The sequence below is a fragment of the Indicator indicator genome, chromosome 3, assembly GCF_027791375.1.
Source record: "Indicator indicator isolate 239-I01 chromosome 3, UM_Iind_1.1, whole genome shotgun sequence".
Classification (NCBI taxonomy): Eukaryota; Metazoa; Chordata; class Aves; order Piciformes; family Indicatoridae; genus Indicator; species Indicator indicator.
The window spans coordinates 6,971,439-6,998,067 of record NC_072012.1 but is presented as its reverse complement, the minus strand read 5'-3'; the positions used below and the strand labels follow the sequence as shown (position 1 = coordinate 6,998,067).

Genomic DNA, 26,629 nt, shown 5'->3' with positions numbered 1-26,629 from the left:
CAGTGGAGTCCAGCAACAATGGGCAATGGACACAAACTGGAACACAGAGTTCCATATAAGCCTGAAGAAAAAGAAATCTTCCCTTTGAGAGTGGCAGAGCACTGGAACAGACTGTGCAGAGAAGTTGTGGAGTCTCTATCTCTGGAGGCATTCCAAATCCACCTGGATTTACTCCAGTGACCCTGCTGTAGCAGGGGGTTTAATTAGATGATCTTCAGAGGCCCCTTCCAAACCCTACCATTCTGTGATTAATATTTTCCTTCTGAATTCCCTTTAGGGACTACAGTTTGTATAATCAAGGCAACAAACCAGACTGAACTCAGACATAGTTATGAACAGAAAACTCAGAAATTAGTATTTTAAGTCAATGCAGCATACATAAATACATGTAGTTCTAGACCAGTACCACCAATTCTACAACAGAAGTGTTCCTCACACAAAACCTGCAGTTTGAGGTTTGCTAAAAGATGTTAACAGCAACCAGAGCACTCGAGAGCCCCACAGGAGCCAGGCTGGACTCAGAGCTGTGTGTCCCCCCATACCAAGTGGCAGTTGGGCTTTGTGGGGCTGCTCTGCCACCTGGTGCTATGAATCTGGCAGGGGCTGGCTGTGAGAGCCACTTCGTGTCTTCAGTTGCGACTGGGCGATGTCTGCCAGGGCACTCTGGATCTTCTCCAGCAGCATATCCCCACGATAAACTACCTCTTCCAGGCGGGCAGCTGCTTCATGATTTTCTTCTTCCAATCGATGCAGGCTAGCAGCCTGTAAAATAAAAGGGAGAAAGGTAAGGATCTTCAAATGGAATACAAAATTGACCTAGCTGCTAGAGGATGGTGATAAAACAGGGAGCGCTCCCTAGAAAAGAGAAAGATTCTCTTTAGCCTCAGAATTAGAAACATCTTGTTATGAGTTGTAGCCTAAAACAGCACACAACCACATGGAGAAAACAAAGGGTTCTCAAAGACTGGAACAGGCTGCCCAGGTTGGTGGTTGAATCCCCATACCTGTATATGCGTTAAAAATGCAAAGATGTGGTGCTGAGGGACATGGTTTAGCACCCGAGTGAAGACTTCTGCTTAATTTACTGTAATTTTAAAGATGACACCCTTCACTATGCTAATGAGGAAAATCAAGTACATGCTTAACATATCCGACTACGTTACTCAACTTTCCTTCCAAACCATACTAAACATCACCTAGAAGGCAGGGATAATCAAGGCTGGGGCATAAAACCCACAAGAGGGACATCTCTGGGATGCTGCCTGTGGCACTGTGGAGCGTGCACGCCGCTAGCACTGGTACCAAGGTCAGCAAGCCGGGTGGGGGTGCAGCATCAGCCAGCATCACCACCAGCTGCAGCAGCAGCTGAGACTGGATAGGACAGAGAGAAGGATGGTCAATGGGCTATCATCCTTTTTCTCCACTCCAAGATAGGGACACCTTTCTTGGTGAGAACTGCACCTTCAACATATGGCTTAACTTTTGTTACATTTCTATTAGGGCTATTGCATCTCTGACTTTGTCAAGTGTTACCTGAGATCATCTTGCAGTTAGTGCATTTATCACTAGCAATGCTGAATCTGTTCTGTCACTTTGAACAATTAAATTATTTGATTAACTTTCTGAGCTATGTTAGAATAAGTCCTTACTGACCTCCAAAAAGTGGAGGCAAATGTTTATTCTGCCAAATAGTTCCAGCAAGAGTCCTGGGCTCTGAGACAGGCTTTTACCCCTGATGGACACAACTCCATGATTTTATAAAATAGAGAGGTTAGCTTCTTTCATATTAAGGCTTACTGAAAGATGCTTAGCAAGCACTGTAACTTAAACTTCTCTATTAAATCACGTATTTCAGATAAAACTGTACTAATTAACCTTCCCCCTCCCCCCCCCGAAATATTTTGTTACAAACTGCTTTTAAGTTACACAAAATGAAACATTTTGTGAAATGCAACATTCTAACATTCCAAATTTAAAAGCACCCAAAGTTGTTTTAAGTGGATAACAGAAAAGGCAAAAGAAAATAGTTTCATATTGGTATTTTTCTAAAGCAGTTTTACAGGTCCTTAAGAAATCATTCTTAACCTAACTGGCAAATTCTATCAACATAATTCACCTCCTGTTCTGCAACACTGAAGGCTTTAAGGACCTTGGAGGAATGGCTAGAGAAAGAAGAAGATAAAACTTAAGTGCGAAATTTAGAATCCAGCTCAGCTGTTATATAGTTAACTGCAGGTAAGCCACAGATTGGAGCAGAATATGCACGGCCAATTTCACTGCAAGAGAACTCAAAAAGGACAAGCAAATTGTGTTGGGCATTAGTTCCTTTTATTGTTTAAAACAATCCTGAGATTTGAAACAAATACCAAGACAACCTTAGTATAAAAAGAAAAAAAAAAACCAACCAAAAAACCCAACCCAAACCAAAACCCCACAAAACAACCAAATCCAAACAAAACAAAACCCAAAATGCAACAACAAAAAAGCAAAGGACCTCCCAAAAAAACAAACCACACCCCAAAAAAAACCCTCAAACCACAAACCCAAAACATAGATTGGCTTAAGTACATCTCTATTAGCCAACAAAACCTATACTGCCTATTTTAGAGCGTTTCTAGCACCTTCAAACATTTTTTTTAAAGAATGTCAGAATATTTATCTTCAATATTGCACCAAATTAAACGACAGAAAATAAAAATCAAGATTAGTAATGGAATTCAAGCTCAAAACTACATCAAATGAAAAAGGTCTGAAATTCTTGTGAAACAAAACTCTGCGTTAACAGACCAAGCAACCGAGCATCACCTCCAAGAAAAACATGTTCCTACTGGATAAATAACTATCTGGAGCAGTCTGCTTTCCCTGCATCAGCTGGCATTGTGATCAGGCCCTGCTCAGTCACAAAATAAGCCTGCAGCTTGTCTGAAGAAAAAAAAAAACAAAAAAGAGCTGTCCAGCTATTAAATACATAGTGACATAAAAAAATGCTGATGTTAACAGGCCCCATTACTATGCTCAGCAATTATTGCTACTAACAACGTCTCCAAATTTCACAGAATCACAGAATGTTAGTGGTTGGAAGGGACCTCGAAACATCATTCAGTCCAGCCCCTCTGCCAGAGGAGGATCACCTAGAGCAGATCACACAGGAACACATCCAGGTGGGTTTTGAATATCTCTAGAGAAGGAGGCTCCACAACCCACCCTGGGCAGGCTGTTCCAGTGTTCCATCACTCTCAAAGTGAAAATTTTTTTCCTCATGTTAACGTGGAACTTCCAATGCCTCAACTTCCACTCACTGCCCCTTGTCCTGTCATTTGGCATCACTAAGAGCCTGACTCTATCCTCATGGCGCTCACCCTTTACATATTATTAATATAGTACATTAATGTTTATAATCTGAACAACTGTGGAAAATAACAGGGACAGCAGTTCCCAGTAAGCTAAGTTTAAAATAGTCTCACTGTGTATAATCTTATTTAGAACTAGATGCAAGGTCAACATTTCCAAGGCTCATGAAAAAAAGTCAGGCTTATATTAATTTTTCAAGATTACATGGCCAAGAGAGTAAAAACAAGTGCTTTCAAAAAAGGAGATGTTTGCCTTATGTTTTGACCTTTCAATTAAGAAAACTCTTACCTGCAAAGCTGCTGTGGATTCTTCACTAGGCAGGGAATCGATCAGAACATCGATATCTTTTGCAGTTCGGGCAATCAGTGCTGCAAACAGCTGGGCATACTCTTTAAAAAAAGGAAAGTCAGGCTACATCATGAGAAATCAGCATGATTCTTCACATACAGCACAGAAAATTCAACATACTTGAAGCATGCAGGTATTAAAAATTCTGTGTGAAGAAACCAACAGCTGATAGGAACTCAACCATATCAGAAAATGAAAGTAGTTTGATTCCATTTTACCAAGACTTAACACAAGAGTCCTAGTCACTGCATGAAGTATTGGTAAGTAACTAGAAAATTCATTTAACTTTTCGATCCTTGCCTTGAAATCTACCACTATAGTAAAAAAGAGAACACTACAATGTAAAGATAACTCAAACAGATGGATTATTTAAATCATGAAAAGTAACAGATCATAATTTTTTAATTAAATTAACTCCTATTCAGCCACAGGAAAAAAAAATTGCAATTGCCCCTGAGAAATCATAAAGGATTGGAAGTATTGGGAATAGTGTGACAAGCAGGATGAGGAAAGAGATTGTCCCTATGGACTTGCAACTGTCGAGGCCACACACTGAGTACTGGGTTCAGCTTTAGGACCCTCACTACAAGACACTGAGGTGGTGGAGGAGCAGATCCAGAGAAATGCAACTAAGCTGGTGTGGAGTCTGGAGAACAGACTCTACTGTCTGTAGGTCTGCTGAGGGAACGGCAGTTGTTTAGTGTGGAGAAAAAAAGGCTGAAGGGAGACTTTCTTGCACTCCACAGCTACCTGAAAGGAGGTTGGAGCTAGGTGGATGTTGGTCTCTCCTCCTTAGTAACAAACGATAGGATGAGATAAAATGGCCTCAAATTGTACCAGAGGAGGTTCAGATTGGATATTTAAAAAAAAAAAAAAAAAATCCCTGAATGGGTTCTCAAAGACTGGAATGAGGTCACCATGGTGGTGGTTAAATCCCCATCCCTGGAAACATTTAAGAGAGGCAGAGATGTGGTACTGAGGGACCTGCTTTAGGACCAGACTTGGTAGAGTTAGACAGTAATTGGACTGATCTTTTCCAACCAAAACCATTCCATGATTCCATAATGCTGCAGAGTACCAACTTTGTATTATAAAAGTGTACTATGTCAGAACATGTTCACATCGTTTTAGGAAATGCAGAAAGATAAACTTGCCTTCCGTTGGATTTGCAGGCTGATCTTTGTTTATTGCTGTCTGAATGTTGCTGAAAGAGGCTGGGGGGCCACACTGTTGCAACACTCCAATGGCGTTACAGAACTGATCTGCGAGCTGCAAAAGTGGAGGCCGTTAGTTTATTCCCCCATCAAATCCCACGCAGCAGCTCACCTCCAACCCGGCGTGTAGGTGCGAGTACATCTCCGCACCTCTTGTTGGGGGTCTGCCAGTACTGGGAGAAGCGAGTAGAAGCCCGCGAGGACGGGAAAAGGGATCGCACACCATTACACACAGAACGGCCAACACCGGGCCTGGGCGTGGCGGCAGAAGCCGCGGGGCAGAAAAGGACGTAACACAGCACCAGGCAGCGTTCCCCGCCAGTAAGACAAACGACGGGATTTTGAGAAAGAGAAAAGGGCAAAGCCCACCTCACCGAGTTCACGGCATCCTGCAGCTGCGTTAAACGATCCGCCATGATGCCACCGCCCACCTGACCGAGCCCGCAGCCAATAGGGCGCCTGGATATTGGAGTGTCGGGGGCATGGTGAGGGCTTCTTCCCGGTGTGGTGAAGGTGGGCCTGGCGCGCTCCCTGCTGGCTCGGCGGAGGCCCGGTGCCACCTTCGGTCAGGCGGTGGGGCCGGAGTGGCTGCAGAGAGGACTCCGCTGTTTCAAAGCGCCAGGAATCCGCTGACAAATTTTGCTCTCTTGCCTGGGATTGACAGCTGTCGAACGGCTTCGCTGGGGTCAGGCAGGCCCTGGTTTGAGTAACGTGGTGCTGTGGCAGAGGCGAGCTTGGCCCACGGAGTGCTATGGGCTGTGCCAGAGGGGAGACTGTGACTGAGGAGGGAACGGCATTGCCAGGGGGTTCCTCTGGAGGAATTGGGATTTCACGCTATTAACTCTCAGAAACATCTATCCATGCTCATAGAAACGTTTAGGTTGAAAAAGACCTTCGAGATCATTGAGTCCAGCTGTAAACCTGACACAGCGAAGTACACCACTAAATCATACCCCATTGTTGTTAAATACCTCCGGGGATGCTGACTCCACCATTTCCCTGGGCAGCCTGTTACAAATGGAGCAGGGTGAAAACCTCCTGTTTCCTCGGTTAGCGGCAAAAGAAGGTCGGTGTGCCATGGATTGTGCAGCTTTTGCAGTAAAACAGTCACTCTGACACTGGATGAAGGCAGGATCACTGCTGGGATGCTCTACTCCAGCGCCAAGCTGGTCAGACAAGATGGGTGCTGGACTGAGACTGGTGGAGTAAGTGAGGTTCATGGCACGAGACAAGTCTGTGACTGAAAGTCACGGGTGAGGAGTTCACAAAACAAGCGTGACTGAGGTCTCACTAAGACAATTACTACAGTGCCAGACACTAAAGAGATTTATAATAACCCATGGATTTTGACTTACAGGAACCTTGCTGAGCAGAACAAAAATAACTTCAGCAAGCTAGATGGAGAAAGGCTGCCTTCCTAAGCACAGTGGTGGAAAGCAGGGAGAACATACACCCATTTATCTGAAATAGCTAAGAACATGGACCAGCAATCATCCCTGTTTTTTGTAACAGACCGACACCTTCCTTTTGCTTTTTTTTTGTTTTTTTTTGTTTTTTTTTTTAATTCAATTCTTCTAATGCCAGACTCTGCTTCCTTTTGCTTTTTGACTGGAAACTGTATTCAATTCAGTCCTCCTCTCCATCTCGACCCGGAGGGCTTTCCGAAGCTCCATACTCGCCACAGTAACTGCAGCAGAGCTGGTGGACGAGGCTTGGGAAGATAAAAGCTGTTTCAGGGAGGGTTGGAGGTGGTCTCTTCAGGCAGGTGGGTGAGCAGTAGGAGAAATGGCCTCCGAGTGGGCGGATCCTGTGAGGCGGCGCTGCGCGGGTCCTGAGCTGCGTCATAGAGTCTGCTCGGCCGAAGCTCCTCCTAATCGCCTTGGCCAGCTCTCAGCCTCCTCTCCCCTTCCCTCTACAGTGGCATGGGGCTTTCTCCTCGCACCGTGGTACTTTTGGGGCTTCTGGGGATCCTACGCCACGGCGATGCTTCAGGTGAGCGCGGTGACGGGAGCGGGAGGGAGGGAGGAGGAGGAGGACTGTGGGCTGTGGCCGCCATTAAGCGGCCAGAGGGCTGTTGTTGCTGGGTCAGTATCTAGTAGGATGGAGGGGGTGCGGCTTGGGGGGTGCCTGCAAGGGTTTGTAGGGAATAGCCCAGGAGACGTGCTGCTGTTTGGAGGGCTGAGCAATAGTGAAAAGCGAAGTGGAGCTGCAGCTGCTTGTGAAGCTGAAGCGATATAGTGACAGTTCTCTTAATTTTTAGTGTAGACAGGGAGGACCCATTCCTCTTTCGCCTTCCCCCCCTTTATAAAATTTTATTTACAGCTTAATTGTCGTGAATGCCATCGTTTTAACTCTTATATGAGTTTGTTGGCTTAGTTTTTACCATGCTGTTACAGGGCAGGCTGATGAGTTGGTGTAGAGCTGTATTCTTGCAAGGTGGCTTTCATACCTCTGAGTTTATATGAGAAAAGTAACCATATTAATAGCAAGGGTGGGGTTTTTTGTTTTGGTTGTTTGTTTATAGCCACATACAGGTGGTCTTGGGTTTCCAGCACCCTGTGAATTGTATGTTGAAAAATCACTGTCCCTGTAAAATTAAGGAAATGAGTGAAACCTGGAACTTGGAGCTTGGTAAGCATGCTATTATGAGTATAGCTTGTGAAGACTTAACAGTTGCTTACTTTTTTATGGGTACAGTCTTACCTGTTTGAATGAAGAAAAAAACCCAAGCCATTTCCTTTCAGAGATAAGCAAGCACTCCCCTATGTTAGGGCTGATCTAAGCCTCCTCTTCTTAGTTTTCTTTACATTTAAACTTGCCTCGAATTAGGCTTACTTGTCCAAAAGGTGAGATCTACTCTTGGGATACTTTGCAAGGCTGAAGGACAATGTTTGGAATCAATCTCAAGTGTAGAAGACATCCTTTCCTCCCCCCTTCCTTCTTACACCCTTATAATAAAAGATGCTGACAAGCAGTATGTCTTTCAGACTTGATTAAAAATGGGTCTTTTTTTTTTTTTTTTTACAATATATAAAAAAGCAGAATGGATATGGGACTAAGCTAACTGCATTGCCTTGAAGAAGCCAGTTGCAGTATTTCATTGCCAAATTGAGAGTGGAGGGGCAAAGTATTTTCCTCATGAGAAACTAATAAGCTCAATAATTTGTATACCAATGTCTACCTGGTCATTAGGCCCATTAAACAAGCATGCTTGCTTAACGTTTCACTTGCTTAAAATTGTCCTGTGGTTATTAAATCCTGAATACCTGGGTTTGCAGGGATGAGCTCTCCTCCTAGTACTGGAAGATCCTGATTAGTTTTAAAAGTGCTGATGAGTAAGATCTGTGTATGATGAGTGTATATTATCTCTCTAGGGTTCTGATGGGCTGCAGCTCCTCAAATTCAGTATTCCTGCAGAACTGGTTTATGTCATGTCTGTTACCTTCCATGGAGCTTCATCTTCATGAAGCAGGGGTGCAGCTGGACTTGTTTGATACATCTCAACCAGGTTGTTTAGTGTTAGAAAAGCTGAAGCAAATTTGTAGTGTAATTGAGATCAAGCAGTGCTCTTTTCATAAAGGAAGCTTACCTGGATGAACTTGGTTTGTGCTTGCTGATTAGCCTATGCAAAGGAAATGTTTTAACATAAGCAGTTCATACAAAGCTATTTATCTGTCTGAACACGTTGGGCAGCTTGGTGACATCTTAATGAACAGTGCCAGCAATGTGACTGAGGCCTGATCTTGTGTGTTCTGACTTACAGTTGATGTAGATTGGTAAAACCGTAAGCAAGTGAGATGGGTGCTTCTTCCCTGGCTTTTCAAGACTGTAGAAGACCTCGTGACCTCTAACTTGGTGAACAGAATAGACTTCTGTAATGAGAGTGGTGCAGTTGCTGACAAGCTACATTCTGTGGCACTATCTCTTTAAGCTTCAAACTCTGCTGCAAACATGATTCTCAGTATGCATGCATTTAAAGTTTAGAAGCTTTCATAAATCTTCTTGCTGCTTTTAGGGGTGGGCGGTGTCCTTATTTGGGGTTTTACTGGCTTGGGAAGACACACCTTGTAGCAGGACTCTGCTTTGCATCCATCTCTGCATGGCCTTAGAGGTCTGATATAATATGGCTGCTGGGTTTATTCTGTTAAGTAGCTCTATGCTCATGTTTTCACTGCTCAAACTAGTTTTCAGTCTGAGCTTGCATTTCATCTCCATTAAATGCCTTCATGTGACTACTTGTTGACATACTCCCTACACTGGAAGGTTTGGTTTCTCTTACCTCTAAAGCTTGCATAAGGTTATTCTGTATATGCACTGTGAATTCTATCAGCTCAGAGTAGAACTGTACTTTCTCTGACTGTAGAGAACCTCTTTGAGGCAAGCATGATGTTGAACATGGCTCTGTAGGTAAAGACTATTTCTGTGTGGGCAGCAATGGCAATTCTTCCATTGTCTGTCTTAATGGAAATTAGACTGCTAGCTACCATCAAGGACTTTGTATGGTTAACTGTTTATTGGTGGTAGGGAATGATGCTTGACTGTTGAAGCTTGAAACATGGCTTACTTTAAAGCATTAAATGAACAGAGCTTGGCACTGAATCAGCAGAGGGGAAATGGTTCAAGGTGGCTGTTGCTTGCTGTGGAAACTGCATGGCACAGGGCAGGGATTGTAAATGCTGCACCTCAGTGTATAGAGTTGATATCTTTGATGCTTAGATTTAGGAATAAGGATTTTTGATATCCGAAGAGCTGTGAGAGGCTCTGTTATTTTGCTGCCTTTACTGGCTTTACCCTTCACATGAGTACAAAATGGAGTGACAAGAGTGGGCTGTTGTCCACCTCTGTTCAGCAGTTGTTTTACGCTGGGCTGTGCTCCTGTTACAGTGTTGGTACTAGTACACCAAGTAATAACATGCTCAATACTCCATCTTTGCTTTGCTCTAACTAAGTTTCAGCAATGTTGACATCCTTTAAATGTGTTTTCAGTTGATAATGTCTGTAGTAGTGAGAGTTCCTCTTATGTATCAAACCTAATGCTACTCTGACATGCCCCTGACTACTTATCCCTACATGCTGGGGAAGAGAGGATAGCCTGTCATCTTACAGGGTGTTTCTAGGCCTTCACTGTTTGAAGCAAGTGAAGCAATGAAAAAAGCTGAGATGCCTGGATTTTGTTCCTGGCTTTGCTGACTTGTTGGGTCAACTACCTCACTTAACGTTGTGATGTTACCCTTACTGTTTTTGTTGCTGAACCTGCAGTCCTGTTTGGTGTGCTACCTTCAGTGAGATCAAGCTTGCATGAAAGAGTAGTACTGTGTGTTCATGGAGGTTGCAATATCTGTCCTTCAAAGCATCTTGACAACAGTGGACTCTGCACAGCTGAGGTAGTCTAATGCCTCTCTGAGAACTTGTGATAGCAATAGGCCTGATGAATTTTGAGTTGGTTAACTTGCTCTCTGTGTACCCTTTCTGCCTCTGAGCTCTGCCAGTGACTCGTTCATATGATAGAAAAAGAGAAGGCTGTGGCCATGTAGCAATTGTTTTTCCAGCAAACTTCTTAGAAGGTTCCACTCTGCAGTACTTGTGAGCTCTCAGTCATCTATGAACAAGCTGAAAAATACTTGTCTGATAAATGTGGTAATTCTTGATCTTCTGTCCAGACTTGGGTTTAAAATGTATGTCATGTGCACAGTTGTAGGACCAATTATGCAAACAGTAAAGCAATGTAGAAACCATGACTTAATTTACTACATTAAACTTGAGAGAGTATCTCTGATGTTTAGAGTCTCATGATCATGTTGAAGTAGTAGCTGCACATCTTGATGATGAATCCACTTTTATTTATGCAGAGGCCTCTGGATATGAGTACAAAGTTGAGAGAGCAAAGCAGTTGTTTGTTGGTTTTGGTTTTTTTTTTCCCCTTGGTGGAGAGTATAGAGAAAGATGTATATAGTTTCAGCTTGTCCCTTTAAAAGAACATCTAAGTGTGAACATCTTATGGTTCAGCAAACTGTGCTGAAGTTCTTCAAGATCAAAGAAAAACATATTTTCCTGCATTCTAAGCTTTCACGCCAAATTTCTAAGTGCATTGCTGTATAGTCTGTGCCTATTGAATGCTTTTCTGTTGCATTTGTACTGCTAGTTGCATTTCTGGTAGAACTTAAGAGCTGAGGAAGAAAGAGGTCTTGTGAAGGGGGGGACAGCTGAATGCTGCTTAGTGGACTTTATCGGAAACTGAAGCATATGCAAGCTCTTTTGTAGCTCTAATTTTATATTAAATACTCTCTCAAAACTTGAAGTAGAAACTTTTTCTATTGTAACCCAAACTGCAGATGAGGGGACAGAATTTTTTTGTATTTTTTTGTAGATGATTTATGATTCCCATATTCCAGCTGTGGTTTTATTGGTGACTCAGTACTGGTATCAAACAAATTTTGGGGGTGAGCATACAAAGGTTGAAGTTAGCAAGATGAGATGAGTTAGACTTTCCACTGCTTGCTTTCTCTACTGAGATGAATGCAGGAGGTGTGAAGGTAGGAGCTCACCTCTGCTTACATACCATCAAGAAGCTGGCCAAAGATACCAGTCATTGTCAGGGGAGAGTGAAAAATAACAGGAAAGGAGTCACAGAGTCCTAGATACAGTTTTGGATGAGAAGACTCCATCCCTTCCTTTTTCTGGGGAGGAAGCTACCTGAATTATCAGCAACAATGTATATGGGATGGTGCCATTGATTACTGTGCTTCTGTTGGAGTACCTGATAATATCAACCCTTCACACTGGAAGAGGCAAGGTTATTGAGGAAGTACTGTGTATGTGTTTAGGCTTGGTAAGTTTCTATCTTAAACCGAACTGCAGATGATGGGACAGGAAAAAAGTAATTTTTTTTTTTTCCTTGTAGGTGGTTTATGATTCCCATATTTCAGCTGTGGTTTTATTGGTGACTCAGTAAGTCTGAAGGGCTACTATGTTTACAGGGGAATTCAGGGAAAACCTTGAAAGACATTGTGCAAGCTCTGCAAGCATCTAGTCTACCTGTTAACAACCAACAAAAGAGAATCTTGTAGCTTCTGTATAGCTGCTTCTTTCCTTCCCTAACATCCCCTGTTCCTCAAAAGCCCAGCACAGGGAGAAACCAGGCTGGTTTGTGTTGTGGGTTTGTTTTTTTTTTTTTTTTTTTTTTTTTCAGGACCTGAATGACAAGCCAAAGCTTGATTCTCAGAGAATCTTATACCTGAAGTCATGTGCTTCTCTTGAAATGAAAATGACAATGGATCATGGGGTTATACGTGTTATAAGAAGAAATGGTCTTGGGATTGTCTTGGAAAAATGAGTCAGGTTTTTAGATACTGAAGTCAGGGTCCAACAGTCCCAGCAACTCAGAGTAGTGTGGGAGCTAAAGACCTACATGAAATAGCTAAAAGTGGGTAAGCATATGTAAATTAGAGATTTGACTCTGTTACAGAAGTTGACTCCAGTTTCCATGGGAATTCACCTAGGAGGTCTAGAGCTATTGTGCAAGCTGGCTGGCTAATACAAGTCTCTTTGCCAAAGAGCCAGTAGTCCTTAGTGTCTGCTCTTATTTTCTGGAAGCTTCCAGGCTCCCCTTGGTAATTGCTTCCCTCACACACAAACACAAAAGTGTTTCCTTTTTTTTCCTCTTTTTTTTTTTTTTCCTTTTGTAATGCAGGTCTTCTTGAGCTCTCCTTGGGAAAATTCCGGAATGTGATACTTAACCAGAGCAATCCAGTGGAAGCTGTAATCAGGAACATTGCAAGCAATGTGACTGTCATTATTTTTCAAGTGCATGCCCAGCAGAGTGATGTGGTGATATCCTTTGATAAGGTATGGGAAGGGTGTCACTAATGTTCCTAAGTGCTCCTTTTCAGCAAAGGAGTTGGCTCACGAACATGCAGAAATGTATAAGTGAAGCCTTAGAAATAATGTGAATATCTTATGTCTATGGCTCTTGGATGTTATTTTTAGCTTCAGGAATCTTTTCTTGTCCTTATGTCATAGCTGCTGTCCTGAAGGGCTGAATGCTAAAGGAATTTCAGAGCTGGCTAGAAAATGTTTCAATGCTCTTTGTTCTGAGTGGAAGTAGTGCATTTGACATGTGACTGCTGACTACTATCAGCTGCTCAAATTAAAAACAGATGAAAAAATATTTGCCTTATACACTAAACACGATCACTTTGGAATGTTTAGTTACGTGCTACTTCTCTCATGTATTATCATCCCATCTCTGAGTCTAATTCTCCTTTGGTAACCCCTGGAAAAATTCTTCCATGGTAATGCAGTGAAGGCTTCTACTTCTAGTCAATAATTTAAGCATTCCTACTGCTGTGTACTAGCCTCAGTTTGTCCCGTTGTTACTGGGATGCAATCTTAAATACTGATTTTAATTTCTTTTTATGATGCTTCAAGGCCCTGAGTGGTATCTGAGCAGAATGCAAAGCTGAAGGTGAAGATGGAGGTCTCATAGGTGCCATCCAGTTTCCCCTCTCTCCATCAGTATTTTTCAGACAAGAATATACTGAGTCCCAAGAACTATCCTGGGAAGCTTAGAAGATGAATAACCATAGCACAATTTATCCAACTCAATTATCTGGTGAAACAGACAGAATTACAAGGCTAAGGCATTACTGTTATATCTGTTGCTACTGGTAGAATCTTCTGCTATCAGTTCAGGCCCTCCTTGCATTCATGGACCTTTCAGGTCAAGGACAGTCATGTGTAAATATGGCTATGCTGCTTTTGGGGCTGTCCTGCCTCTGGAAATACAAATCTGAGCCAGACCTTAAAAATCCACTGTGTCTGAAACGCTTCTTTACAGTGTTGCTTCAGATAACCGTGGTGTTTCTTGGATAGAAGCACATTTTTCCATTTTCCATGTAATTGGTTGTTCCAGCTGTGGCTATTGCTGCCTGGTCTTTCCTCAAGAACCCTGTTTCTGAAAGAGATGGTGATGGTGGGGATTGGGTCACATCCCAACGTGGCCCCAAGCACTTGTCTGGTATGGCTAGTGTTACGCCAGCTGTCACGCAGTAATCTCCATTGTGGTGGAGATAGCGGATTGCTTCTGAACTTTGGTTCCCAGAATGCTCTTTACTGCTATCTCACAAGTTTTTGTCAGGGATATTCCAATCCTTTGCACCTTTACTAGTCAATCTATTGCCAGGCAGCAGTACACTTCAGCTAGCTAGATTTATCTCAACTTTCTTGTGATTATTAACTCTTCAGTAGTCTCAAACCTGTCACTTGGGTCTTTGAGCCTGAGCGAGGCATGTCAGAGGCCACTCCCTTTCTTCCAGCTGCTTTTTTCCATCTTCCTTTTTTTTTTTTTTTAACCAGCTTGGTAAGGGCTGAATGCCTTCTCTGTGGCAGCTGGCACTGAAATGTGTGTTCTGCAGATTTGTGGCAGGAATGTGACTGCTGTGCAATACGTCAAGCTGTGGTAGAAATCTCAAGAAGAACTGCTTATTTATATTGCTTGTTTCTGTCCAGAATCCATCTGTTAACAGCTCAGGAATTGGAGTAGACAAAGGACTGGTTTCCATCCTTCGGCTTCAGCAGACTGTGTGTACATGGTACCTGCGGTCATTGGATGCTAGCCAGGTGCTCAGCACAGCTATCTCCATTCCCTATATGGAGAAAGGTATGTTCTTAGTTGTTAGGAATACCTGCTTCTCTTGTTACAAGTTAACTATGAAATAGTGTTGAGCTTTCAGAGGTGGTATTTTTAAGTGGTACAAACGTATGATGGAGATGCAAGAAATTGTTTTGACGTGGGCTGAAAAAGTTCAGTATCACTGATTTGTGTTTAGACTTACCATGACTTCAGCCTTACAGTAGAAAACTGTTGTGTGTATGAGTTTGGACTATCTTAGACTGTAGTGAAACCACTTGTGCTGTTTGCAAGACAGGAACCTGATAATTTTATGTGCTCAGCAAGCAAGCAATGCCTGCAAGTACATGCATTGCTGACGCCTTACAACTTTTTTCATGCTGTGTTAAGGAGGAAATAAAAACTACTGCACTTACTTTTTGTGTTCTAGATCCTATTCCTGGAGGTTGCAATCTAGAATTTGACTTGGAGGTGGATCCAAACATTTACCTAGACTATACATTGGTTGATATACACATCAAGTTTGCCCCTGCGAACTTGGGATATGCCAGGTTTGTGAAAAACTTCAGTGCATTGAGCGAGACCTTCTTTGTATTGTATTTGGCCAAGATCAGAAAACATTCTGCTGTAATGGCAGACCATCCTGCTGCTGGCAGAAATCATGTTTGTTGCAACAAACTTGAAGTAAATTAAGCAGAGGAGGAGAGAGACCAGTAATATATGATAGAGATTTGAGAGTTCCATCGTGTGGGAGAAGTTATACAACTTTAGATGTGCAAGCAATCAGCAAATACTGTATCTTCCCATTCCTCCTAATGACTTTGTTTGAGGAGCAATTGTGTGTTACAACCAGTTTCATTCCTTTACTGCTACTGAAGCATGAAGATGCCTAGAGTTTTTGTTTGGCACTGAGTCTTCAAGTTCTAAAGCAGTATTTCCTGAATGGTGCTCGGTGTCATCAGTGATAGGCAGGGAATGGTGAAGGCTATGTCTATATATAGCATGTATGGAAAAGTAAACAGTGATCTTGGACTGTTGTGACCTCTTGGAATTCTTGTGCCAGTTCCTTGTGACAACTCGTAGGAAGCTTCTGTAAATATGCACCAGTACAGACACTGCCTGGATCAGGGTGGTTCTGCTGTAGTCTGTGCTCACAAACCTCTGCACTCTAGTTTTGAATTAGTTGCTGATGTTAACTTCCCAAGAGTAGAAGCCAAATATTGCCAATTCGGGTAACTTCTGAAGACTAATGTTAAGATCTGGGGGTTTATGCTGGGTGTGTAGCTGATCTCCTTTTTTTTTTTTTTTTTTTTCCCCTCAATTGTAGAGGAGCAAACCCACCATCCTGTGATTCAGGGACTGGGCAGAACTCAAGGTGGCGACTGCACTATGATGTCTACCAGTACTTCTTACCAGAGAACCATCTTTCTGAAATGGTGCTTATGAGCCACATACAGAAGATGTCTGAGGTGCAAAGTATCAAAGCCAATGGCATTAAAGTAAGTCTGAAGCATTGGTGTACCAGGTGTGTGCCAGTGGCAATATATTATGTTTTCTCCTCTGTGCTTATCTTCCTGGAGTGGTGAAATAAGCCAGCTGCTGATGGTTCAGGTTTCTTGCTTGTGTCTGGAATAGCTAGCTGGAACGTGCACAGTGAGTGATGAGTACGAAGTGGGAACCACTGTCTGTTAGGAAAGAGGTGGCTGTTTAGCACAGTCCAAAACATAGCAGAATTGAGCCTTCTCGTAAGCGATTTTGATATTAAGTAAATGTTAGTAACTGGTCTGTGAGATGTTTCTACATCTTGCAAACTTCTCCAAATGAAACGAATCCTTCCTGTGGTATTTTTCTGTTTGTTGAATACTGCTTTAGCCACAGTGCTCTTTCAGTTATACTGAAGCAAGCCTGCCTGTGGCTGTACTGCCACTGAGTGTCTGTAGGCACAGAAGTAAAGCCACTTCTGACAAAGATGGATAGTCTCTTACAATGCCTGACAGGTGCTGGGCTCTAAGCATCCTCAGATGCGGAGGATTCGGCAGGAAATAGTGGAACTGAACTAGAAATGGGTGCCACTTGGAAAGACAGAGATCTGTCAGCCTGACCTCAAGGAAGGTCATGGAGCAGATCACCTCGAGTGCCATTACATGCCATCTAGAGGACAACCAGGGCATCAGCCCCAGTCAGCATGGGCTTATGAAAGACAGGTCCTGACTGACAAACCTTATTTCCTTCTATGACAAGATGACCAACTATCAGATGAAAGGAAGGGCTGTGGATATTGTCTACCTAGACTTTGGAAAAGCCTTTGACACTATTTCCCACAGAATTCTTGTGGGAAAACTGGCTGCTCATGGCTTGGATGAGCACAGGATCTGCTGGATAAAACACTGGCTGGACAGATGGGCCCAAAAAGTGGTGGTCAATGGAGTTAAATCCAGCTGGTGGTCTGTCACAGGTGGTGTTCCTCAGGGCTCAGTGTTGGGACTTCTGTTTAACATCTGTATTGATCTTGATAAGGACAAAGATTGTATCATCAGTAAATTGGCAGATGACACCAGATTAGGTGGGAATGTTGATCTGCACGAGGGTAGGGAGACTCTACAGAGGGACTCGGATAGATTGGATCAGTGGGCCAGCGTTAATGGGATGAGCTTCAACAAGGCCAAGTGCCAGGTCCTGCACTTGGGTCACAACAACCCCAAGCAATGCTACAGGCCTGGAGAAGAAGCTGTCTGGCAGAAAGGGGGCTGGGGGCTCTAAGTGGCAAGTGGCTTAATATGAGCCAGCAGTGTGCCCAGGTGTCCAAGAAAACCAATGGCATCCTGGCTTGGATTAGAAATGCTGTGTCCAGCAGGAGCAGGGAGGTGACTGTCCCCTTGTACTCAGCTTGAGTGAGGCCACAGTTTGAAAGTTGTTTGCAGTTTTGGGCACCTCAGTACAAGAGAGATGTGGAGGTGCTGGAGTGAGTGCAGAGGAGGGCAATGGAGCTGGGGAAGGGCCTGGAGAAGAAATCTGGTGAGGAATGTCTGAGAAAGATGGGGAGACCTTATCACTCTCTACAACTCTCTGAAGGACATTGTGGAGAGATTGTTGCTGGTCTCTTGTCACAGGTAATTAGTGATAGAACAAGAGGAAATGGCCTCAAGCCGCAACAGTGCGAATTTAGGCTGAACATTAGGAAGAATTTTTTCACAGTGGGCAGACACTGGAATGTGCTGCCCAGGGAAGTGGTTGAGTCAACATTCCTGGATGTGCTTAACAGTTGTTTGGATGTGATGCTTGGGGATATGGTTTAGAGTTGAACTTTGCAGAGTAGAGTTAGTGGTTGGACTTGATGATCCCTGTGTTGTTTTCCAACCTGAATGATTCTGTGATTTGATATGTAAGTGTGAACACTGTGTGTTTACCTGCCCTCTAGCAAAGAGACTTGAAAGGATGGAGTGGAGAGAGTCTTAGTGGGCATAACCTGCCTGGCCTTGATAGAGAGTAGAGTAGCAGCCTTTCCTGCTTCAGAGGCCAGGCCAAGGTTAAGCAGGAAGCCTCAACTGTGTCCTCAAGGGGGTGGAGCAAAACATGAGAGAAGTTCCTCTCCATCAGAAAATAGTAATTCTGGAGGAAGTGGAGTCTGTCCTGTGAGCCTTTGCTCACATTGGTGAGCAAATTGGTGAGCAAATTGGCTTCAATTGGTGATACTGAGAGTTCAGCATAGAATCACAGTGTGGTCCTAAACCATGTCCCCTAGCACCCTGTCTCTGCATCTTTTAAATACATCTAGGGACAGGGTTTCAAACACCTTCCTGGGAGCTCTTTCCTGGAGTTCTTGCTCATCTTCTTTGAGCTGCCTCAGTTGTATGGCCTCATCAACACACCATCAGTAACAGTGACAAGCAGTTCCTTGCAGTTAAAAATATTCTTTGCTGTTCCAGATGCTTTCGCTGACAACTGATGACAAGACCAATGTCTACTTTTCCTCACTTCCTGGACAAGGTGTAATCTACAATGTCATAGTATGGGATCCTCTTTGGAATACTTCTGCTGCATACATACCTGTACATACATATGCCTGCAGCTTTGCTGACTTAGTGGATAACTGCTCTTCTCTCAGTAAGCTGGGATTTGTATGTCCTCATCAACTTTTTGAGCTTGTTGTGCTCCAACATGCTAAATGGTGCTTTTGAGATTTGAGGGTTTGGAAATGTGTGAAAAAGCTCTTTGTTTTACAGCATCTGTATTTTCTTACTTCACAGTGGAGTCTCCTTGATTGAGGAGAAATTCTAGAGTGATAAAATAAGACTAAGGAGAACTACTTGCAATTGAAGTTTTAACTTCATAGTAGTTTAGTATGTGGCTTGCAAATATCTAACGTTCAACTCCCTAGAGCCTGTAGCTTTTTCCAGTTGAATTGGAAGCATAATCTTACATTGCATGTAGGACTATAGATATTGCATGTGAAACTAAGGTAATAAAACATGAACTAGATTAGGATCCAGCCTGACTTTTCTAGCTGTGCTGTTGCTAGCAGGAATTGGTAACCTACAAATATTTTAAAAGGAGATTGTCACCTAAAATAAGCATAAAGATAACGTCAGCAATAGAGGAATGACTATGAAGTCGTGCTAAGATGCAGAGTTTTATAATGATGGAATTTGAGTAGAAAGAAGAAAGCTGCCACTCTCATTATTACTGTTGAAGGGGCAAGAATAATGAGTAGAATATGGTTCATAAAGTAGGATTTGTTCCCATGACTATCATATACTATAAAAGAAGTAACATGTCAAACTCAGCGTTGTCTTATGACAATGTCAGACAAATTATCTAGGCTAAAGCTCTCTATTTTAATTCAGAAAAGTAGAAAAATGTGGTTCATTCTTTCCAAGTAGCTTACACACCCATTAAGAATTTTGATAAGAACAGTGGTAAACCATACTGGGATGCTGATGGTCATTTCTGTTGCATGGAAAATATATTAAAGGGAGTGTGGCAAAGGCTGCAGTGCTAAAGTCCATAGCCCCTGCCTGAGTCACTGCTCCTGTAACCCTGATTATCAAGTGTCCTTTTTTTTTTTTTTAAACAGCTAGTTACAGTTTCTTAACTAATTGTTACGGAAGCTTCAGTCTTCTGATTACCTAACCAGTCTGGAACTACTTTAATATTCTATTGGAGATTCTATCATGTGAACAGGTAGTTCAGGCATTGTGGATCTGCTCATATGGTGTGTCTGAAGGAGCAGCAGCTAAATTATCAGTAGACTTGATGACAGCACCCTTAGTCTTATTGTTGAGACCACTTGGAGGAATGTTCCAGTAACCCTTTCTTTTTCCTTGTAGGCAAACCCTCTACCAAAGTATTCTTCACTATGCTTGCTGTTCTTGGTCTTTTCACTTGTTTTTTAGGACACAGATTCTGGAAAACAGGTACTAAATGTTTTTTGTTTGGTTGGTTTTTTTCCCTTCTCATAAGTTGAAGTTTCATAACTGTAACTTGTAACTTAGAATGGTGGTGTTATTACTATGATTCACTTAATAGTGATTCTGTGCCAATTCCACTGCTTTGCTTTTACAGGATCTTAGCTTTTTAAGTGCAGAGCAGGAAGCTTATGGTATGCAAAGAATAGAAACGTAGACCTAGAGTGCAAGCTGGGTGATATAAATATGTACTTTTTTTACTATTTGTTGTGCTTAAAGGCACCTCTTTCCAAAAAAAGTGCTGTCTTTCCTTTTGTGCTTCTTAGCCAGTGAGCTAATGTTTCTTCCCTGTTGTAACACAAAGATGTCCAAAGATGGACTGAAGTGGGCTTGGTAGGAAGTGAAATGGCAGCATACTAAATGTTTTTCTTTTTCCTTTATTCTTTAGACTTATTCTTCATGGGCTTCATATTTGCAGCATTCTTCTTCTTTATATTGATTACAAGGGTAACTGGCCTTGGTTATGATGGTGAGTAGGCATGTCAGGGTACCCAATCCTCTTCCCAAAGTATTGTTTTTACAAATTCCTTGTTGCTGGCCAACCTTAGGAAGCTTAAGAGGATGATACCTAGGTACTTGAACTGAGCTCTGTTTACCATAACTGAATAAACAGAGTAAATCTTGCTTCCAACATCTAACAGTGATGCAGAATTAATAGCTTCAACCGTACAAAACAAATATGAGCATGTGTCCAAGGAAGATACAGCTTTTTATAAGCTCTGGAAACTTACAATGTACTTACTTCCTACTCCCTTCATAATGGGTGGACCTTAATTTCAGATCACCCTGCTTGTTAGAGTAGTGAGATTTCACTCCTTTTTGTCCTACATCATAGTCATTCTTTTTGATGTGCATGCATTAAGGTGTTGCAACTGCAACTGCCTTGGGAACTCCAGGTACTAATGTACATAGTAGCTAGACTTTCATTCCAGCCCTGTGGCACATCCTCAGTTGCAGGCTGCAGCTGAAATTAAGTGCATGAAGCAAATCCTGATAATCTTGTTTGGCTTATTGCAGACAGTTTTCATTAGGCAGCAATCAAACATGTAAGTAAAGCTACTAAATGTGTTATAGCAGTAACTGAAGTTTTAAGTGTTGGACTTCCCCTTCTGTTTTGCAGTGCGTCTTATTTTGACAGCAGTAGCTGGAATTATTGGAGGGCTTTTGCTGGTTGCAAGCTGGTGGAGATTTGGGTCTGTCCTGCTTTGTATGTATTTTATTGGACTTGTGCTGGGATTTCTCTTTTCATCGGTGGTCTTCTTTACTCCACTAGGTATGCACTGAAATACTCCACTGCAACATTCTAGCTACTGAGTGATATGTTTCTACTGTATTACAGGGACACTGCAAGGCTGCTATCTTATCATAGTGTGGTATTTAACTTCCCCTTTTCAGTGTTGGGAGCAATAGAGATGTACCTAAAGCCTTCTTTCAGGTGTGCTGTAATTAAAACTACTCAGGGAGTCTGTGTGGGTGGGAAAACAAAACTGCTTGTTCTGCAGAGAACTTGCTGAGGCTCTTCTACCTAAACTGCAGGCCCTCTCAGCAGTCTGTGACACCGTATCTGCTCCAGGCATGCACTTGTTGTCTGTCTTGTTCTCTATCCAGAACAAGTCCCAGTAAAAAAAAAAAAAAAAGATATGTAGTCTAACTTGGAGGCTTCAGGCATAAAGTCATTATGAATTAAGAGGAGTTCTTGCTGTTACCTTTCACCATACTACAGTGCAAGGCTCTGGGAGCACTACGCTGTAAGTGGACTGGCATCAGGGTGTTTAGAATGACTAGAGAGAAGCAAACACTTTTAAAGCAAGCTAGGCTGCTGAGCTGGAATCCTGGGACACCACAGCATCAGGCACACTGCTTTCTCTCTTGTGATTTAAAATCCCCAAACTTTTCTACTTTGGATGTTTTGGTGGGACAGTTTTTCATTCTCCAGTCATCTGTGTTTGAGTCAAGCCATAACGTACTGCACGAGCAACATAGATCTGATCAAAAATCTTTATTGTGTGCACAAGATCTACTGTCCCAACTTAGAGTACATGACCTACACTCAGCTGTGGCAGTCTTCTGTTCTTTTGACCTGTGCTTTGTAATGAGCATTTGAGCTCAATGACTAAGCTTTTCCACACTGGACTCTAGACTTCTGAATCTACAGAATCTTGAGAGCTAAAAAGCTTATCCCCAACCACTTACAAAAATGAATGTTTTGCTAAGTAGTAAAATACATATGGAATATGGTATCTTTGCAGGAGATTACAGGGTCTTCCGTGATGATGTTGTGTTCTGGGTGACCTTTTCTTCTGTAGCCGTGATGATTCCAGTGCTTTTTGTTGGCTGTCCAAGAATTGTAAGTACTCTGCACTGTCACCTCAGGAGGAGGGAGGAAAGGGTGTCAGACTTCCTAATGCAAAACATCATCCTGTGGCATATGTGTGATAGATACCACAGCTTCATGAAGCCCAGCACAGGGTGAGCTCTGGAAAGTTCCTGTTCAGCCATGCTTGTATTAAATGGTCCATAAGCAAAGGAATTTTTTTTTTTTTTTTTTTTTTTTTTTGCAGTGCATTGCATCCACTCGCACTTGCATTTAGTCTGCTTGTGTTGTTTGCATGACAGGTCTGTGCAGCCAGTTTCTTGGGAAAGAACTGATAGAAAGTGCTGCTTTGGGGTGGGGAATGAAGAGTGTGTATCAGTCTCCTAAAGTTGCGGGGTTTTTTTCCTTCCTCTCTAGCTGAACATAATGGCCTCTGGAATAGTAGGCTCTTACACAGTGGTTCTAGCTATTGCTTGTTATGTCTACACAAGCCTTTCTTACATCACCTTAGACCTGCTCAGAAGGATTCTCAATGATTACTTCAGCAGAGCTTATACCAATGTGCCTTTTCAAAGAAATGGTGAGTACTGTCTTTAAGATTTCTTTGGAGTGTTTGTTGGGTTTGGTGGTTTGTGGTGTTTTTTTTTTTGTTGTTGTTCTTTTTTTAAAAAAAAAAAAAAGAAAAAAGCTTATTTGAGAAACCACTGCCTCTTTGGTTCCATTGTAAACTGTGAATATTGAGGGTACAAGTGAAAAACAGAGAACACAGTAAGTATGGAGTGAGATTTAATAACCAGATGATAAATTGTAGTCCTCTAAAAGCAATCGTAAAGTCCCTTCCAAATCAAGCCATTCTGTGGCTTTAAAGATCATCTAGTTCCAACCTTCCTGCCGTGGGCCCGGACACCACCCGCTAGACCAGGTTGCTCAAAGCTTCATTCAGCCTGGTTTTCAACACTTCCAAGCATGAGGTGTCCAAAATTTCTCTGGACAACCCATCCCAGTGTCTCGCCATCCTCATTGTAAAGAACTTCTTCCTAGTATCTAATCTAAACCGACCCTGCTCAAGTTAAAAAACATTGCCCCTTGTTCTGTCACCACAGGCCCTTATAAACAATCCCTCTCCATCTTTCTTGTAGGCACCCTTCAGGTACTAAAGGCCCCTGTAAGGTCTCCTCAGAGCCTTCTCTTCTTTAGGCTACCTCAGCCTGTCCTCATAGGAGAAGTGCTCCAGCCCTCTGATGATCTTTGTGGCCCTTCTCTGGACCCTCTCCAAGAGATCCATGTCTTTCTTGAGTTGGGGGCTTCAGAGCTGGATGCAGTGGTAGAGTCTTACAAGAGCAGAGTTAGTGGCAGAATCCCCTCCCTTGACCTGCTTGGCCACACATCTTTTGATGCAGTAGAGGATGCGGTTGACTTTTTTGCCAGCACACATTGCTGGCATATGTCAAGTGCCTCATCAACCAGCTCCCCAACAAGTCCTTTTGTGGTACTGCTCTCAATTTCACTCATCATCCAGCCTATATTTGTGCATGGGATTGTCTTGACCCAGGTGCAGGACCTTGCACTTCGCCTTGTTGAACTTCATGAAGATGCCATGGGCCCACCATTCCTGCCTGTCAGTGTTCCTCTGGGTGGCATCCCTTCTCTCTAGTGTGACTCATAGGTTACTTGTCCCTGTTTTCACACTTTAGTCTTTTTTTTTTTTTTTTTTTGTGCAATTCATAGTGTCCAGGAGTCCCCTGTTCATCCATGCAGGCCTCCTGGCATTCTTGCCCACCTTACTCTTTGTTGAGATGCATTGCTCCTGGGCTTGGAGGAGGTGATCCCTGAACACTATCCAGCTTTATCCCATGGTACCTTACTAAGCAGGTCCCTAGAGTTCAAAATCTGCTGTCCTGAAGTCTGGGTTAGTGAGCTTGCTGTGTATCCTCCTTATTGTCCTAAGCATCCTATATTCAACCATTTCATGGTCACCACAGCCAAGATTGCTTTGAGCTTCACATTGCCCACCAGCTCCTCCTCGTTGGTGAGAACAAGGTCCAGCATAGCACCTTTCATTTTTAGCTCCTGTACCACTTCAAGGAAATTGGAAATTATTATCAATGCATTCTAGGAACCTTCTGCACTGCTGATGCTTTGCTGTATTGTTCACCCAACAGATACCAGTGTGGTTGAAGCCCCCCATGAAGACCATGACTTGTGAATGCAAAGCTGCTCCTATTTGTCTATAGAGGGCCTCATCCACTTGGTCTTCCTTATCAGGTGGTCTGTAGCAGAAGCCCACTGTATCACCTACCTCTGCCTTGCCTTTAACCCTGACCCATAAGCTCTCAGTTCCTTGTCTTTTCTCAGATGGGGTTCTGTGGACTCCATCTGGTCATGGATGTAGAGGGTGACACCATCTCTTCATCTTCCCTGCCCCTCTTTCCTAAAGAGTTTGTATCTATCCTTTCCCACGCTCCAGTCACAGGACCCATCCCACAGTGTCTCAGTGATGCTGATAATGTCATAGCCCTGCAGGGATGCATGTGACTCTTAACTCCTCCTGTTGGTTTTCCATGCTGCGTGCATTAGTACAGAGGCATTTAAATTGAGCCCCTGTTGAAGCTGACTTACTGGCTTGAATTTCATTCTTGTGCCCTGCAGGTTATTTGCTGGCGGTCTGTGATGCTTCTCCAGGCCCAGGGCATCTATAACTGGCACTGGCCTCAGAATGGAACAGTGGAACAGATTGTGGCTCCCTTACTCTTCCAATTCGAGCTTAAAGCCCTCCTTACTGAGCAGACTCAAATATACCAGCTTTGCACAAGGTGTTATGTGACTTAAAGCCCTGCGTTCTCAGGCCTGGACTCCCACCTTGCTGATAAGTTTGCAGGGTGGGCAGTCAAAAGGCCTAGTCGAGTGACTGAACAGGTTCATGTCAACTCCATGTGCATTCTTGCCTTTGCAGGGAGTTGTTCTAGGCCCACAGAGAGAATACTTTCTGTCACTGAAGTTGTTCAGTGTTTGTACTTGGGAAGGGATGTTCTCCTTTAACATACAATCTGTCCATTTCTCTTTTTTCAGACTTCATTATCTTGTCAGTGTGGACAATGCTGGCCCTCAGTGGAGTAACTGTGCAGCTTCGCCAAGAGAGAAGCAAGGTGCCCTTCCCACCACACCCCTATCTCACCTGGAAGCGGGAAAGGGAGCGCAGAAGCACCAATGTCTTGGACCCTAGCCATCATATTCCTCCCCTAAGAGAGAGGATCAGTAACAAGCTGCTGCATATCAAAGAGTTTTTTCACAAAGAGCAGCCAGCTGGGGAGAGAACTCCATTACTTCTGTAACCTGCCAAATAACTGGTGGGAACAGAGAGCAAGAATCTAGAAATGGTGAGATGAGTGATCATCAGTAAACCAGCCAGTGGTGCAGGATTTCCCACTGCCAAATTGCACTGCTTTAATGTGAGGATCACATTTACCCAACCTGGAAGAGAAGTTCCCAGTCTGCTACACTCTATGCTCTTTTGTGACTTTTTCCTCAGCGGCCCACTCAGTCTGCTGCAACACATGTGCCTAGCTGCAGAAACTTGTACTCGTGGTCATGTACAGGTATTTATCGTTGGTCATCTTGCTGTTCGGTTGTGTGAGGTACAGACCAGCTGTTTAAAAAGCCATGTGTACAACGCTGGTTCCTTCCCTCACAGTGTGGAAACTGCTGCTGAAATACAGCTCACCTTTGGGAGCAAGTCCGTCAAATTGTGAGGTGTGAGACAAGGGTCATACACAGGAGTTCTTGTAGGAACTGAAGTATCACCTTCTAACGTAGGTACAAAATGTGTGGCTGCAGACAAAACTGTTTCCAAGAAGTATTACTGAACCTTGCAAGCTACGCTTAAGCGACTTGAATTTAAACTGCACTGAATTAACCGTTTTAAGTATGCACGGTGTGTCTCAGGAATTGGACCTGATCCAAAACAAGAAGACTTTTTCCCTTGCTTTTGGATGGTTCTGTAGCAAGCTTGTCATCTGGTCTCTGTGCAGAAATGACTGCTAAGAGAGCACTATAGGTTTGCCTCCTTGTTTGCTTTCTGAACAGCCTGTGTCTTGTTTCTGCTCTGGTATAATCTTTCTTTTGATGGTGCTGTCATAGAAGAACTAAATAAGCTCTGTGTAGGCAATGGCAAGTTGTTTGTTTTTTCTGCTGGAATTGGTTGAAAAACTAACAATTTTTAATCAATCTGTCTTTCAAGTTTGCCTTTTAAGGAGTGAAAACAGCATCCAGCTAGCAAAATACTGACTTTGTTTGCTGAATGAACGTGTTT

The 26,629-nt window shown here is 43.0% G+C and overlaps 2 protein-coding genes across 3 annotated transcripts; one reads left to right on the top strand and one right to left on the bottom strand.

Annotated features, from left to right (window-relative positions):
- Positions 1-377: 377 nt before the first annotated feature.
- Positions 378-5,329, bottom strand: MED21 (mediator complex subunit 21). Of its 2 annotated transcripts, XM_054399650.1 has the most exons (4): positions 5,288-5,329; positions 4,854-4,968; positions 3,640-3,740; positions 378-762 (listed from the first exon to the last, which is right to left on the bottom strand). In XM_054399650.1, exons 1-4 carry the CDS (start codon positions 5,327-5,329, stop codon positions 586-588), a joined length of 435 nt encoding a protein of 144 aa, XP_054255625.1. In that variant the 3' UTR covers positions 378-585. The 2 variants fall into 2 exon arrangements, with proteins under 2 accessions (XP_054255625.1, XP_054255626.1); XM_054399651.1 differs by lacking the exon at positions 378-762 and having other exon boundaries at positions 3,650-3,738.
- Positions 5,330-6,835: 1,506 nt separating this feature from the next.
- On the top strand, positions 6,836-25,725 carry TM7SF3 (transmembrane 7 superfamily member 3). The gene is made up of 12 exons (XM_054399450.1): positions 6,836-6,905; positions 12,604-12,758; positions 14,421-14,571; positions 14,972-15,092; positions 15,869-16,040; positions 18,468-18,645; positions 19,869-19,955; positions 20,395-20,475; positions 21,127-21,279; positions 22,256-22,353; positions 22,738-22,900; positions 25,390-25,725. Exons 1-12 carry the CDS (start codon positions 6,836-6,838, stop codon positions 25,650-25,652), a joined length of 1,692 nt encoding a protein of 563 aa, XP_054255425.1. The 3' UTR covers positions 25,653-25,725.
- The last annotated feature ends 904 nt before the right edge of the window (positions 25,726-26,629 follow it).

Excerpts from the sequence above, each read along its gene's own strand:
- TM7SF3 (XM_054399450.1), top strand. The coding sequence starts at position 6,836 with ATGGGGCTTTCTCCTCGCACCGTGGTACTTTTGGGGCTTCTGGGGATC. Across the intron at positions 6,906-12,603 it reads ACGCCACGGCGATGCTTCAG|GTCTTCTTGAGCTCTCCTTG; the intron begins GTGAGCGCGGTG and ends TTTGTAATGCAG. Across the intron at positions 22,354-22,737 it reads TTGTTGGCTGTCCAAGAATT|CTGAACATAATGGCCTCTGG; the intron begins GTAAGTACTCTG and ends CTTCCTCTCTAG.
- MED21 (XM_054399650.1), bottom strand. The coding sequence starts at position 5,329 with ATGGCGGATCGTTTAACGCAGCTGCAGGATGCCGTGAACTCG. Across the intron at positions 4,969-5,287 it reads TGCAGGATGCCGTGAACTCG|CTCGCAGATCAGTTCTGTAA; the intron begins GTGAGGTGGGCT and ends CCACTTTTGCAG. Across the intron at positions 763-3,639 it reads AATCCACAGCAGCTTTGCAG|GCTGCTAGCCTGCATCGATT; the intron begins GTAAGAGTTTTC and ends TTTATTTTACAG.